The following is a 16,581-nucleotide window of genomic DNA, read 5'->3' on the forward strand; positions in this document are numbered from 1 at the left end:
TCTAGTCCTGAGTCTGTCGTGAGAAAACTGTCAGAGAGCTGGCTTGTGCCTCAGTTTCTCCTTTATTTGAGTGGCCACTTGGATTCTAAAATCTGTGTCTCAAGGACTGTCTCTGTGACACTTTCCTGAAAAACATATTTGCGTATCTCGTGTTACCCCTGTTGCTATTCAGTCAAGGATATTACCTGAAACAGCATGAGAAAGTTAACGTAGTGTTTTGCGTGCCCTGTCATCGAGTAGTCAGAGGGATAGTGCTTTAATATGCTGGAGTTTAATTCTTCTTAAAGGAAGGCATTGTCTTAGCATATTCATCTCATTCCTTATTGTTTATTTCAGGAGCTCTAGACTTTAATGGCATCCTTGCTCTCATCATCCTTTTCCTGTTACCTCTTTTACGTTTTCAAATTTTGGCCATTAAGACTTCCAGGCTGCTGCAGAGTGTTAGAAAGAGCTGGTTTCTTGGTAGAGCACAGAAATATGTATTCTACGAAGTCTTCTGGAGAAAACATGGTTTCAAGGGCAAGTGCCAGCAGACCGATGGAACCACCAGAGGGGCTTCAATGCCTTGCTTGCTTTAAATGGACTTCCAATGCAATCCAGCTTTAGAGCCCAGCTCTGCTGATGGGAAGTCTAGCGAAGCTCCTTTGGTGATCCGCGGAAGTAGTCTCCAACCCGTTTTCAAATTTCCTGTGAAATGCAGTTGCCCACTAGATGGAGGCATAATATTTTATACATTAGTGGATCTACAGATGGTAATCAAACCCACCAGCTGCTGCCTGCTCTTTCCAGGCACCTTGCCAATTTACTGGCAGTATGTTGACTGGGAAGCAGACAGTGACACACTTTGATCGAAAAGCTTGTATGATGATTTTTTTTTTGTTGTAATATTATTGTTTTTTTAAAAAATGATAAAAGAGATCAAGATGTGTATCTTGATCAAAGGGTACTGCTGTCTGCTTCCCCATCAGCAACTTCTAATTTATAGAAATCAGATTGCGTGGAAAGCAATCAGCAAAGGTTTGAGATCTTTCTTGTTCGCACTGCCAAGAGATGCTGACAAGTGAGAAAATTAAAATCAGAGAAGGTAGGGAGACAACTAGTAAAACATTGGATGAAATATAATTATTTAAAGTTCATAATTGTAATAATTTTAGGGCTGTAAAAAAATCCAGTTCAAGTGCTCATATTGGCTATGGCTCGTATTATAAGAGCGCCTTAGGATCTTTCTCTGATGGAGGATGTTGCTTTGAGAGTAGTTTGCCATTGAGAAACAAATATATCTGTTAAGTTACTTCTTGTCACAGGGAAATAACCTGTCTCTGGTTTTGGAGCCAGGTTTTTCAAAGGTATCTCCTACCAGCTCTATTTCTTCCACACAGAGCTGTGCATCCACTGTGATTTACTAGGGTGTATACATGATATAATGAACACCTGCAAAGAACACTTAAACCAGTCAGTCCTATAAATGTGTAGATAGTGTGTGCAGAGCGACTATACTGAAAATTTGTCTATTATATTTGGGAAGGTCTTTTCTCTTTAGGGTCTCTAGTAGGGTCTTTTCAGCTCTTGGTGTGCTTTCCTTCTTTAAAAGCCATTTTTTGTTTTGGATTTTTTAGTCCTTCTAAACTTAAATAACAATTAGCAATTACAGATTTATACATGTGTGTATATATGGATTGTGTCAGCTGGAGAAAGACTGTGATTGGTCCATAGGTGAATATTTCTGACCATCATAAAAACATAAACCCAGTGGCAGTGGTGAGAGTTGCTTCACATTCTGCCGAATGTTAAAATCAAGAATCGTATGACAGGAGGACCTAGGATCTGTGACATTTTGTCTAGATGGAGCAAGGGATTATTGGATGGAAATAGCCTGACGTAGATAAGGAAGATGTATGTAAAGTTAACTGTACTTTCTTTCCTCAGTGCAGCTACTAAAGAGTCGTTAAACACATGATGAAATTCCCACAGCAATACATTGCACCTTATTAACAAGCAAAAGAATATCAAAGTGACTTAAAAAAAAAAAAGCAAAGAGGAATTTGAACACAGTACCTGCTGCAGTGAATATCAAACACTTTCACGCTTGGTTGATAGGGACGGGGTGGATAGGGTAGGGACCACCTCCAGAAGGCTTTAGAGTTGCCATCTTTGATATGATCTTCAGGCTATGAATCTGTTGGAAAAAGAAGTTAAAATCTTGGTCTGGTGGCAAGAGATGCTGTTGAAGCACACTAGACATTGAGCTGCTTCGTGCAGTCTGGCACGCTTGGCAGTTGGGGCTGAAGGGCAGTTTGAGACTAGAATAATAAGCATCGCAGTTCAGCATCGCGCTGTGCCACTGGAGTGGCGTGGATGGGTCTGTTCAGCCTCGCTGCCTCTGCGCCACGTGTCAGGCATTCGACTCTGTTGTTGGCTACTTCCCATCGCTCCCGCTCTCTTCCTCTGCATGTTGACCCACGCTTTTTCCTGAGCTGCTGAATAAGCCTTTCCTTCCACAGGACCAATTTAATTCCTGTGTCTCCATCCGCCCGGCCTTTCTCTCTATTGCCAGCTGAGCTTTCCAGCCATGAGTGATTTTTCTGCCCTCTCCTCAGCTGCTCAGCTTGGCAATCCAGACACCTTTGATGTTCCCGGTAGGTGTTTTCTTCTGAGGGTTGGATCGAAAGACAGCAGCTTCAGAGTAGGCAATGTCACGTTTCTGGGTATAGCTGAGCATTCTTAAGACAAGATGCTGCTGTTTGGCATTTGCTCCCTCTAGGTAGTTATGATGTTGCTAGTTAGGAAAGCTGCCAGGGAAAAGAGGCTGCTAAAAGAAATAAATAGATAAATCCCTTTGACATTGCTTCATTTTTTTTCCATTAAAAGCTGACCGTCACAGACACATTGTCTATCTCATCAGGCAAACTGTGTGCAAAGTTCGTGATCACATTGCCTATTCTTGTAGAACAGACCTTCTCAAAAAGACGAAACTCAAGGGGAGGAGAGGAAAGCCTACAGTGTACAATTCAACCCAGTACCCTTCGTATTCACTTATTCTGAAGCCGACTCAAGATCTTCACTTCAAAGTTTGAAGTGTTTGCTCTCAATCCTGACTTGTGTTAAAAATCTGTATGATTATGGAACCCTTCTTTGAACAAATGTCAGGTTTTTGTTGATGTTGTTGCTTGTGGATGTGGTAATTTTCTAAAAGATGAAGTTAACTTAGAGTTTATAAGGGGTAAGGAGTTAAGTGAGGGTTGGTTTGTTTGGAGTTTTTTTATTTGTGGAGAAATTATTTGGTAGAAATGCTTGTTTCTTCTCATCCTTTGTTTAAACAAATTTTGAAATATCCACATTTGATTATACGATTTGTCATGAGCCTCCTAACAAGTCAAAGCAGAATGAGATTTATGTGCTTTTTCACCAGAAACTATTTCATGCCCCAACAGAAATGGAAATAACTCTTCTTCTCAGAAACCTTCCAAGTCAAAGTGGGAGGGGATAATCTGTAAGGAGATGTTACCTTCTCAAAAACAACCTCACATCATCCAAGGTGTGGTTGGCTTTGGCAGTTTACCAAGAGGAAACATACTAAATTTCAAATCACCCACCAAGCCAAACTATGCTGAAACAAAGCTTCATTTAACTCTTGCATTCACCAGACTAACCCTGCCCCTATCCACAGCTGTATTTTTATTTAACGTGAATGACAGTATTATAAGATAGAGTTAAAACTAACCCCGGCATTCAAGCTGAGATCCAGTATAAACAGATTTATGAACGTGTACTGTAATAAGGAGAGCCTATTTACAATGGGATATGAAATTCAAGTGTGATATAAGGAAGTGGTGGTTTCTTTTGACTAACAGGCTATGGTGAGGATACTGCAGATTCCAGTTATATAGAAACGCAATTGTAAAGAAGTACTGATATCTTAGACTTTTGTGGTTTTTTGATCAAATATTCTGGTGCTAAAATAGACTAGTTTCACACAGAGAGGTGACTGAAAACTGTAACTCTGAAATTTGACAGAAAAATTGGCTTACTTCTGCATTCCCATATTGGAAAATGTATGTTAATAACTTAATTTTGATGATAAAAACATGAAAAATAAGTCCCTAAAATAGCGTCGAGTCAATTTTCTGATAAAGTAAATTTGTTTTCCCATTTGCGATTAAAATGACCTACAGTAAGATTTTTTTTCAACTAGGTGTTAATTAAAAATATGGAAATGGATTTAAAAAACATTGCAGTTCACAGTGGAAGCATTACCATAACTGATTCGTTCTCAGAGCCATGCCTGTTGTGAGATGTTTTTAAGATGTCTAAGTTACTGGTTGTTTTTCTGCATGATTGTTTCCAAAGCAAAATGTGATTCCAATAAAAACAGTAATTGAATTTACAGTCCACAGGACAAATTGTTGTTTTAACAGAAACTTACACACTCAGGCAAAGACTTTATGTTTTAGGTCTAATAACAAAGAACACAAGCTCTCCATTTTTATGTGACCATATATCCTGAAAAGATTTCTAATGTAGCATATTTAAAAAAAAAATCTATATTGTAGTTTTTAAATTGTGAGCAATCTTTTTTTTTTCCTTCTTAGTTCAGAATCAATATTCTTTAGGTTGTTGTTTGGTTTTGTTTTCAATACAACTTTTTAAATGTTAGGGCAGTTTTTTTCTGTAGCATCAGCCAGGGGTGAATCAATATAGTCAAGTCTATTCACATCTAATGCACCTGATGACTGAGAGGAGTTGAGAGAGCTTGTTCCTTTGTCAACTGGTGGTGCATGGGACTGGTGAGTATGGGACAGTTGTGTGAGGGGCTTGTCCATGAGCAGTCTTGTACGGAGAAAACGCTGGTTTCAGAGAAAAGGGATAGGAAGGGAAGGCTGTCCATGAGTGGCAGCGGGCAAAGGCGAGAGGTGGGACCTCTGTCCAGCTTGAGGCACTGATTACACAATGCTATATCAACAGCAAACGATGATTTTTCTGCTGTCAGACTTTCTCAGCAGGAGCTCACAATCACTTCTTGAATGCTTTTTGTTTCAAAAGTTTCTTTTAAAGTTTTCCTAGTTTTTTGGGGAATCTTCTTGGTGCCTTTCTTTTACGTCCATTGTACCCATGTTTAGATAAAGCCTGACAACTGTGCTTGCTGAACTAAGAGAAATCTGGTGGGGCAACAGGCAGCTCCCTAGACACACGCCTGCTCTGGCTGGTGTGTACAGCCTGTGAGCCATGCCAGAGACAGACCTGCATGCTGGAGATAGGCATGTCTCCATTAGCATTTTTTTGGCAGTCTTAGGGCTGACCTAAAGCCCTGCGGAACAGTAATGGTTGTGAGACATTGCTGCATCTTGGATGTAACACCTGGAAAAAACAGCCCAGGATAGTGCCAACGGCTGTCTGACTTTCACCGTATGCTCTCAGGGCTGCAGGAGGAACGTGTGATACTGTTAATCCCTGCTCAGTTTCTACAGTGGTCCTTTGAATAAAAAAAGGGATTATTTCATATTTCGCAGTGCCAGGGAAACCAGGGAGCCTGAGTGAGGAACCCAGCTTTCCTAGGTTCCCTGTATAGTCAATGGGGAGAGGTAACAGGCTGTGCTTGCTGTAATCCGAGGCGGGTATATTAAGTAATTTTTAGGTTCTTAATTTATCTTAGTCTGACTGTCTCTCAGGAGATGCAGTCTTCTTTGCGCTGAGTACTAGGAGGGGTTTATGGGATTGACAGTATGATTATGTGATGAATATGATCCCCCTAAACAATTTAATTCTTATAGGCCATTTTGTTGTCACAGGCACGTGCTCTCCTGCAAATGGGTTTTCTGAGAGTATGTGACGGCAGCAAGTCTTTATAAAATGTATGAAGCCTCCTCCCAGACAGAGGTATCAAAAAGCACCTGGCCAAGTATGCTTTCACATTTTCATCATAATGTTTTCAGCATTCATATCAGATCTTTCCTGATTAAATGATTTGGAAAAAGAGATGTACAACAAGGAAATGTAAAGCTCTGGCCTGATAAGGTGGATGCCACCAAAAGATTAGACTGCCTGTTGTGTATTGGGTTCAACAGAACGTACTTTTATCATTTTCTAATATGATCACTTGACTAATTTAAAAAAGCCTTATTTTTTTTTAATATTTGTAGATCCAGCTAAGGGGTTATTGTGAGAAAGGCTTTTCTGGTTTGGGTTTTTTTTTTAATGGCTTTAGATCCCTGTTGAGTATAACTGTGCAGGCAGAATGGGAGCTGCCTGCTCTTTGGTTGTTTGATGGGTGCCCTTGAAGTGAAGAGTCCTGACGTGCGAGAGCTGCACTTTCAGGTACTAAAAAAAAAAATCCTTCACCCCTCCTAAAAATCTGTATGCGTTGTTTTTAAAGGGTTTTGTTAACCTCAAACGTTTAAAATGGTGAGACAGATCCCAAAAAGTCATGAGACTTGCTTAAAAACAACTGTTGTTTGGTTCCTTTTGCTTGCAGTCTAGTTTTTGAGCTTTCAAGATTTATGTTTTCAGTCTTTCCTCTGCAACCATAAGAGCTAGACACTAACTTTGTTTTTAAATGAAAGCTGAGATTCTCTTGTAATCCCATAACTCCAGGAGATTTGGCAATGCTAAACACAATGTGAATTTAGAGTGACCATTCCATGGTGAATCATTTAGTGATGTGTCCTCAGCATAAAAGCCAACTGGGGATTTTTTTTTTGGAAGTCTCTTATTTTGTCTTTCTAAATAATCTGCAAATTGGCGGTAGTAACTGGAAGCTTGGTAAAAGCAGAAGTAGATGACTGCAGGTCAGTAAAATAAGTATTTTTTTTTCCTGGTATGTTAGGATATTCTTACAGAATCTAGGTATTAAGGGCATTCTGCATTAAGATATCTCTAGAGAGAAAGGCTTTTGTTGTTTTCATAGAAGCACCCTTTTCTACTCAGTCAAGCATTAAAATTGGCAGCAGTTCCTGGAGTAGCAAGAAAATCCTGGTTGTTGCCCTCACATCGTTACTGAAAACTGTAAGAGGATATGTAAAAGCTTTAACTCCAAGGAAAAATATTTATAACTGTGACAGTGTGTTTCCTTACAATAATTTATGAGCAAAATGTAGGAAAGGAAGAACATAAGTTATAAATAATATTCCGTATGTAAACATAATGGCAATAGCAAATTCTTTTTATTTAAAAATTAATATTGATGTTCATTAATATAAATTACCACATTTCAGATGACACTGATGTCCTTGAGGCCAGATGTCACTGACTGATTTATAGCTTCCTGGGGGGAAGAGTAGATCCTGTTTTGTCAATGTAGGCACCAAATTGCTTCAGATAGCTATTTTGGACTAGGTTAATTACTGATGTATTGTCAACAACGTTGATTCACATCTCAGCTCTAAAACGTGGAAAACTCTCTTTAAAATGTATTATCTTGAATTCTGAAATGCAGGAAAAAGAGCATAAGATATACTTTTGACTTGCTGAACTTTAGTCTCCTTTAAGGAATAGTGGTTTGAAAACTCCTGCCCAGAAATATGCTCACGGAATTTCCATGTGCATCGTTAGAAACTGGGAAACATACTTCAGAGGCCAAGCTTAGTCCCTCATCGATCTTAATTCTACTTTAAATATTAATACGAATGTGTACAGTGAAGGTGTTCAGAAGGAAGCTCTGCCATCTTAGTCACACTGCACAGATCGTGTGTCTGGATTAAGTTTCTGAGTGCTTCATAATATCCTTCAATCCTTTGGACCTTGTGTATAGTATTGCTGCAAAACAGGATGGCAAATGTATTTGTAGAGCTAGCGGCAACCTCCCAGAAACTTCCTCACCTGTGAGAACACTGATGGGCGATGCCTCAGAAGGCAAGCAGGGTGGATTTGTTGTGTTTGCATACGCTGGCAGGTTAAAGAGGGGGGAGAAAAAAAACAAAGGCAGGCTGGTTTGAGTCAGTGTGAGACAGTGCGTCTCTGTCCATTAGTTACTCATTCAAATTCAATGACATGAAATACAGGCAGCTAACAAACCATAGCTTGTAAATGCCTTTTATTCCAGCAAGTGAAATTCAGCGCATTTGTAGGTGTGCAGCTGGGCATGCTTAGCATGAATGGCAAACTAGTGTAGATCCTCTATTAAATATTTTGCTTCATAGCAAACCTCACATATCATCACATGTAAGAGAGAAGTCTGTGCAGGTCTCTGATAGCATAAGGTCCTAAGGCATACGGTTAGAAACTACACAGATGATATGAATATAGAGAATAGCACACAAAGAACACCCTTTTTAAATGCATCTGTCATTCGTATAAAATCAAATCCATATCCATTGAAAGGCTATTGAAAGGCTTTGAAAGATGTTACAAGGCTTTAGGAATAGTCAATGCTGAACGTGGGATATTTTTTCCAATCCTTATAAATAATTATTTTTCTCTGTTTGACAAGATTAGCTACAGAGAATTTATGTTAAGACTCTGTGGAGAGGAGTACAGACCTTCAGATAATATGAAGCTGAAAAGGTGGTTTTAAAATGTTTCTGTGACACAAAAGCCATGCATCAGAGACAAATACACCACCCCCTCTGTCTCTTTTCTCATTTATGAAATAAATAAGCATAAACTATAAATTCTAATTTTCAGCTAGTATGTTAGTAAATCCAAACTGACCTTGACCTTAGTTTTGCTCATTTCCAAACTCTGATATTTATTCCCCGAGTAGGCCGTTTCCCTTCATACCATATACATAAATACTGCAAACCTTTCCAATGGCTTGAATTAGAGTGTAAGTAAATAGCTGCTTTTAATCTACATAATATTTTGAGAGCAGACGTTCTGTGCTATGACTATTAAGATATACCCAGCAGCCATTTGTGTAATACTAAAACCTCTTACATATATTATTAAAAGTAATGCTATCAGCCAGGGCTTGTTTTATGCCACAGAAACTTAAATAATAAAATACAGTGTGGATAAAATCTGAAATAATAGTAACTTAAGCACAATTAATTTAAGTAACAGATAACATCTGGGGGAAGATGTAATGGTATATCGGTAAGTTATGCAAAGCTAATTTTATAATAACTACCACATCTGTGGAACTCATTTATTAGAACACTTTACCAATCTTTTTTCCTGCCATTATTCTGTTTTAGAAATTTTCCTGTACACTATTTTATTGTCTTTGCTCTGCCTACATTTGTAATAAGGTAATTTGCTAGCTCTCAACAACAAAAAAAGTATGTGGGTTTATGTAGAGAACAACATGATGCTTTTTATACTGACCTCTCTTTATGCACACTTTTACTAGAAAGAATTCCAGAGGAAAGTTGTGGCGTGGGGCTGTACACAGAGAGCAATGTTTGAACACCAGCTACAGTCCTCAGCTGTGACTGCACCGAGGCTTGATGCAACTGGGGTGGGAAAGTAAAGGTGATGCTGACTGATATTTCCTGCATTAACCTCGGCTGAATGTTAGAGCAGCTTCTAACCTGCTCCAACTTGTCCAGGTTCAAGGGGCCTTTTGACACCCCACCGCACCTAGGAATTAGTAGGAATATTGCATTTAACCTCTGCTCCCTCCAGTCTCTTTCAGAGCATCCTTTATCTGCAGCTGACACTGATATGCCCTCTACATTTGTGCAACTGCCTTATAATTTCTTTATGTTTGAATTCTCATGGACCCATTGGACTGCAATGTGCAGGAAAATATTGCCAATTAATTTTGAGGCATTATGATCTTGCCAAACTTTCTCACATTTTGATAGTTATATTGATTCAAGAGGACACTTTGAGTAATACATCTTTGTCATAGTGAATAATGCTCACATAATGACAAATCTTCAGGAATTAAAAAAAGGAGGATGAATTTTTTAATGTAGGTCAGTGGAAGTAATTCACCATAAATTTACTCAGACTTCAGAAACCAGCAGCACTTTTTTAAAGCTACTGTAACTGTATAAAACTTACTGCGTCTCCTTCTCTGCTTTTAAATAGTTTTTACTACAGAGCCATTGGTGCTATTAAACATGAGGTTTTGTTCAAAGGAAATACAAGGACTTAATTGTATTTTTTAAAGGAAAGTATTGCATCAGAAGGATTCATTTAAATACGTTTGTTGGCTTCGGGCTCTCACCACAATTCATTCGTTCTAATTTTCCCCTGGACTTGTTAAGGACACAATGCATAGGAAGGAGCAATGCAGAGTGGCATTTCTAGGTCACTATATTTTGGCTGTAAACTGTAGTACTGCTCATAAACTTATTATTACTAAACAAAATACTTCATATTCTACATTGAAGTTTCACAATCTTTTAAAAAAACTTTTGACTGAATGTTGAGACTATTATGGCTCATTAAAGTGACTAGTTCTGCTGTAATTTAGTTATTTCTTAATGATCAAGGGTTATTATTAGACACGGAACAGATGAGTAAAGAATGGCTCTCTTTAAAAGGACACAGTGAAGGAAAAATATTATTATAAAACAGCACATCTGAAAATCTTATCCGTGCTGCAGAAATGTATTTGATCAGCCAGGAATTGATTTTAAAAACCCAGTCTATTTTTTTACATTATTTCATTTTTTGAAACTTGGACTGGAGGAAATAAATGGAATAATGATTTAATCTAAATAAAAATATATATTTTGAGTGAACAGTTAACTAACTAACCAAAAAATGTTATTTTAAAGAAGAAGAGAGTAATTGTAAATTCTCATCCAATTCAGCTAATATTTTTAGTAAGAAAATATAAGGTAAGAAATCAGAGAAAATGGAAATATTTGCTAAACTGAAAGAGCTCTAGTTTAAAAGAAAATAGAATTTTAAAATAAAGCTTGCTTGTATTTTAGAAAGAATGACATTTAGCTCTCACTTAAGGCTTTTTCATTTTGATGCAAAAACTAAGCTTCCTGACTATTCCTTTTGCAAGTCTGTAGGCACAGTGCTGTAAAATTTGAGTCTCAAGTGATACAGAAAAATGCTTCTATAAAATCTGATATTCTCCTCACTTAAATTCTGGAAATCCTTCTGTCAGCCTTTTGGGTTCTTATAAACATAGGCTAATACTGTCTACCTTTTTTAGCAAGCTCACACATGACAGGGAATCTTCAAGATAATGACAGAGTCCAAACATAACTTCTGAAAACCTTTTAGGACTACAAAAGAGATTTGTAATGCAGTAAAGTATAATTGCTATGTGCCACTGTTTATTTTCAATTTTTGCTATCACTTTTGCAAATGTATAGAACCTTTAGTATTCGCAGCATGTTTAACCATAGCAAGTAACTAAATAAACCAAATCTCAACCTAGCTATGATTTCAAAGGTATGAGGGAATTAATTTATGGGAGCTGCAATTACCATGATGTGAATTAATGTCGTTGACTTACACCATCCAAGCAAAATCATGTTTGTAATAGCTGACTCAGAACTGGAACATCTGCCTGATATTCTCAGTGGGCACATCTTGTTGTAGAGGGCCCAAACGTACCAGGGTATTATACCCTGTTCTTTGCTAGTTCAAAAAATGCCTTTTTGTCACCCTATTTGGCATGAGTGTTCTCTGCCATCCATTTTTTAAAAGAAATGACACAAAACCTTGTGCCTTTAGAGGACTCAGGGCCATCTCCTGCATCACTCATGAGAGCCCAAGCAAGGACCGAGTGCTACATCCAGCTACTCCAGGGGAGAAAGGTCATTTCCTTGTCAGATGATTCCTGGAGCCACACAGTTCATACGCCAGCAGAATACCAGTGTGGTTCCCATGCTCACGGGAAAGAGAAATGGGAGCAAGCTGACGAAGCAGCAAAACTTGGACTGTTAGCAATTCTTAAATTATAGTCACACATTTTTTTAAGGCCTTATTTGATGCAGTGTCACTACAATTTTATTCCAGCTGACTCCTTTGAAAAGAACACCCTGATGGTCAGTTGGGCCCTTTAATTCCAAAAAGCAACAAGATCCCTGTTCAGAAGTGATGAATTTGCACTGGGAAGACTGCATGTTACCTAAGCTCTGTGTTTTCTAAACTTAATTATCCACATGAGTAAGAAGCTGTAGTGTTATGAAATTATGAAAATCATCTGTTCTTTCCAAGTATTATAAAGAGGGCCCCTTGAAATGCAGCTGGAAATTAAAGCTGATCTATAATCATTTTCAGTATGCTTTCCAGTTCTGAGCACCTGGATAGTAACAAAAAAGGTATTGTTTTTTGCTGTTCGCCAGCCATTTCATTTCCATTTTAAAAAAATCTGCAATAAACCTCTGAGCAATAATTAAACCTGAATTACATTGGTTTTTTGGGGTTTTTTTTAATACTGCCAGTATGTGATTGAACTTGCCCAACCTGAAGTTCCCCCCTTCCCTGCTCTGCTGGAAGAAGGCGTACCTTCGGATATCTGTTCGTCAGTCACAATATCACCAACAGCTGCAGAGAAAGAATCTAAGGTATAGAGTTTTATTCCTGTTTTATTTTTTTAAAGCTGTTTTTCTATGAGTCTCCTACCTCATTTATTCCTATTGGAGCCTGGTCACTAATGATATTTATTCCCCAGAACACAGCATGCATTCTCGTCTAAGATTGAATGAAGTTGCTTTTCTTGCATTAATCGGTCAACACAGGACATCCAAGTCAGCACCTCTGGGCTCTTGTCCAATGGGACTTCATAACCTCAGGATCTGCCAGGCCTGGGCAGTGAACGAGAGGCATTGACGGTCTCTGTCAGAGCAGAAGTTCTCAACAGCAGGCTTCGAGTATTGTTGCATGTCTTTGGGTGGATGCTGTTTGGTCTTGTAGAGAGTGGGGGGATGTTCTAACTCACGTATTTCTTGTGGTTGGTTGCTGCTAGGGTTCTGATCAAGAGGGTTACCTAGAAGAGCCCTGTCCAGAGGTGGAGGCAGATGCTGTGGCTGGTGTCACTGCTGAAGATCAGAAGTCCGCAGTAGGTGAAATCCCAAATGAAATTATTGGCAGCCTTGAGGTACTATTACTAGAAAGCTATTCACTAATTCTGTCTATGGTTAATTAGCTAGCTCAGCCTTAATGAATATAAACTGTATTCATGCTAAAGCTGGCAAAAAGCACATCCATATGCTGTAAAAATGTGAATTAGCCTCTATAAATAACTCCTAGTTTAGTCAGCTTACAAGTGATAAGATAAAAAATATTCAGTAATATAACAACATATATCTTCAGCATTACTATGTGTTAAGAAACATGGGCCAAATCCTGCTCTCAGTGATGTCAATGATAAAATTCCTTTTCAGGGGTTCAGGATCAACTGCTGTGATGGAGCATATGCAATGTGCGCTTAATATAAATCGTTAGACGCATCTGTGTTCCACATCCTTTAATCTGTGTAAGAAATAACACATTTATGCCAATTCTAGACTTCATTTGGTAGGTGCATAACTATACAAGAGCTGCCTTAATGGAGCAGATCAGGTTTCAGTATGAGCTCTGCAGACTCTGAGGAGTCCATGAGCTCTTTCTGTGGGTTCAAGAAAGGGAAGGAAGCTATTGTCAGAGGACTTAAATTTGTTGTAGGGTGATCTGCCTCTCTACAGGGAGGTCTATAAATTGAAACATGTGGAAAGCCAGCAGAGTAGATCATTGTTATTTTGTAAACTACTCCCTCAAGCCTATGAAATTACTGAAAGCAAAGCAGCTAGAACTCTGTTCCGCCCAGGAACTGGTGGAATTTGGTCTTGTTTGCAACAACCAGGTGGCATTAGGCACCTTAAACTTTCAGTGCAGCACATCGGACACTACTGACCGAGCAGCAGCTTATGAAATATCTAATATTGTTTGAAAATAGAGTGATATTGATAAATTACTTTACATGGATTATGTATGAATAAGGAATATAAATTGGAATAATGATGCCGTCATTAGATCTACCTATTTGATTTCATATTCCATTTCAACATGTCTTCAGAAACGTGAGGGAACCTGGCCTATGTTGTCTTATTCCTGGCCCTACCTACAGAACAAATGAAACGCATGGTTTTCACTTGACCTTGATGTCATCAGCATCCATGCTAAGAGCTTATTTTCTTTACAAATACTGCAGAGATGAGAAAAATGCTTTTATTTTTCTTCCTCTTTTGCAACTCTAGTAATGTACACAGAAAATAATTTCCTTTTAGTTTTTAAATGCCCTCTGCCAATATATCTTTTTCACCAGGTTTCTCAGTTTGTTGACCTCTGAGGTAATCTTACCATGAGATTTTCACTTGATACGTGATCAGACTCATACCATTTTGTTGTTATGCATGAACTGTGATTTCACAATCTGCGTTACGTCTCCAGGGCACATGAGGCATCTCTTGCTCTAGTTAAGTTTAGGAAATAACTGTTCATCTGAAATCACTGTGCTGACAGCCAGTGACCACAACAGCAGCCAGAGTGAGTGTGGTGGTCGCTGATTTTCGCTGGAGATAGAATTAGAGATGGGGGGATTTAAAAAACGGAGAAGAAAAGGCAGCTGGGGTGGCTGGGAAAGGATTAACCTTGGAGGATCAGTGTTCCACAGCAAAGTGGCTGAGTGTACGTATAGTGTATGGAAGCAGAGGGACATACTTCTTGATACTTGAGGATGGATTGAATATGGTGAAGGCCGTCTCCAAAGATGCAAAGCTGAGATAGAAATTCCAGCTTTTTAATGCTAGTCTGAGCTACTGAGAACTTTGGAAACATTTTAGCTATGGCTGTCCATGGATAGGTTGCAGTATAGCACAGTGTAACACTAGGCATTTCTAGGACTGGCAAGCCAAAAAGTTCCTAAAATGGCAAGTTACTGCAAGCTTTTCTGGGTCAAATCTATTCACTTTATCAAAGTCACTTGAAGTCCATTAGAATGCAACTCAAAGTTTTGGATCAGTTTACGTGTAGTCTGTAAAGGACCTTTGAGCCTGTTCCAGTTGTTTGAACAAAACTTTGCAACTCTTGGAAAGGCTGTCGTACTCCTTCCATTTCTCGTGTGTTTTTGAAGTGATGAATGCTGATATTGAGCAACATACGTAAATTCCCCATAAAACCCCCAGTATTTGTGGCCTTTTTTCTAGTGATCCCACATTTCCAAATGCTATAGAATTAAAGACTGCTATGCGTTATCACTGCCAAGGATTTCACTAAAATACATCACAACCCTTGTACCTTCCCCACAAACCTTACTTTGCAAATTAAACACTCAGTGTCTACAGCAGTCTGGATTTCCAGAATGAGATACACATTCATAATTGTGTTTGTGATTAAGAAGGACAAGCAACATTACAGAAGTTTGTTTTTTTATTGTTCATTTTCAGTAATGCTTTCTAATTCCGGCAGCGTTTCAATAAAATGTATTACACTAGAGAACAAACATCTGCAGCAAAGGAAAACAGTGGCAACAACCAAATCCCAAAGCAATTTTTCTGATTTGGTGTTTATTGGTAAAGGCTGTCTGAGCATACAGGCAAATTAGCCTATCTCCCAGGACGAGGTGACATGAGGAATGGCTGTCCCAGATCACTTCCTGGCCGTGGCAGTCCTACCCTACCTTGGGGTTGGGCCCGGTAAGGCGATAAAGTGTTATCACGTACGTACAGGCTGAAACACCGTTATGTCTGCAAAACAGGAAGGTGTGTAGGATAATGTCTGTCTTACTGCACTACAGTGTGTCAAAACCACAAGGACAATGTGCAGCCCGAGATAGCTCCCTCGTAACCACTTTTTTTCTTCTGATTTTCTTTACAGGCAGAGATAAATGCAAAGCTGCAAATGCAAGAAGAAGCTTATGCTTTGAGAACAGAGAAATTAAAAAGTCCTAAATAGCCAGATAAGAAAGGTGACGTTGAGTTTTACAGAAATGGGACGGTAGGGGATGGCGCACACAGAAGGCTGGCTCCCTGCCTGAACGTAATTATTTTTGTATAAAGGAAAATGGTTCTGTTAACATTTACCTAGAAATAGTTCATCCCAGTTCCTCAAATTTGCTGTGTTCTGCCAGTGTTGTTGTTTAGTTTAGACTTAAGCAGAAGATTATAAACAGAGGGATGTGTAGTTAAAACATGTTGAAGTTCAGTTTGTTTCTGAATAGAAATCCTAATTAAAAAAAAAAAAAATCGCTGTAGTTTCATTCTCCTTCCTTTTTCCAGTTGTGAAATATTTAACAGTTTCTGCTTTACACCTATGGTTTTTATTTCAGGAAATTTTGCTAGAAGGAGAATACATGGAGGGAAAACATCGTTTTGAGGCACTGCAGATATGATAAGGAGAGAATTTAATTAACGTGTAATTACACACTTTTCACTGGAGTTATTCTTTAATAATACATATGTTATTTCATTTTAAATTGCTTCCTAAGCTTTAAACCAAATTTAATATCTTACACTTCGTTATTTCCACCATACTAAAATGGCGTAAATGAAGAGTTTCTTTTGATTTCAGCGGAAATTTTTCTGCCGTGCATGTAGCCGTTCACCTGAGAACGTCTCCGAGCTTCGCCAGCCGTGCCGGAAAGGTTTCAGACCGAAGGGAACCCAGCCCAGTGCAGGGCCTCTGCCGCAGGGGTTTGACGCCGGTGTGCGGCGGAGCCCCGCGCCCTGGGGAGCGTGCGGGCTGCGCGGG

The 16,581-nt window shown here is 38.8% G+C and overlaps 1 protein-coding gene across 2 annotated transcripts in view; it reads left to right on the forward strand.

Annotated features, from left to right (window-relative positions):
- CABCOCO1 (ciliary associated calcium binding coiled-coil 1) overlaps positions 1–15,999 on the forward strand; it is a 51,604-nt gene extending 35,605 nt beyond the window's left edge. The window contains exons 6-8 of one of the 2 annotated variants that reach the window (XM_075424171.1): positions 12,297–12,419; positions 12,821–12,952; positions 15,709–15,999. In XM_075424171.1, the coding sequence (XP_075280286.1) occupies positions 12,297–12,419; positions 12,821–12,952; positions 15,709–15,786 (333 nt within the window). In that variant the 3' untranslated portion in view covers positions 15,787–15,999. The remainder of the gene's footprint in view (positions 1–12,296; positions 12,420–12,820; positions 12,953–15,708) is intronic. The other variant, XM_075424172.1, reaches the window with a different exon arrangement.
- Positions 16,000–16,581: the final 582 nt, after the last annotated feature.

The sequence above is a fragment of the Opisthocomus hoazin genome, chromosome 6, assembly GCF_030867145.1.
Source record: "Opisthocomus hoazin isolate bOpiHoa1 chromosome 6, bOpiHoa1.hap1, whole genome shotgun sequence".
Taxonomy (NCBI): domain Eukaryota; kingdom Metazoa; phylum Chordata; class Aves; order Opisthocomiformes; family Opisthocomidae; genus Opisthocomus; species Opisthocomus hoazin.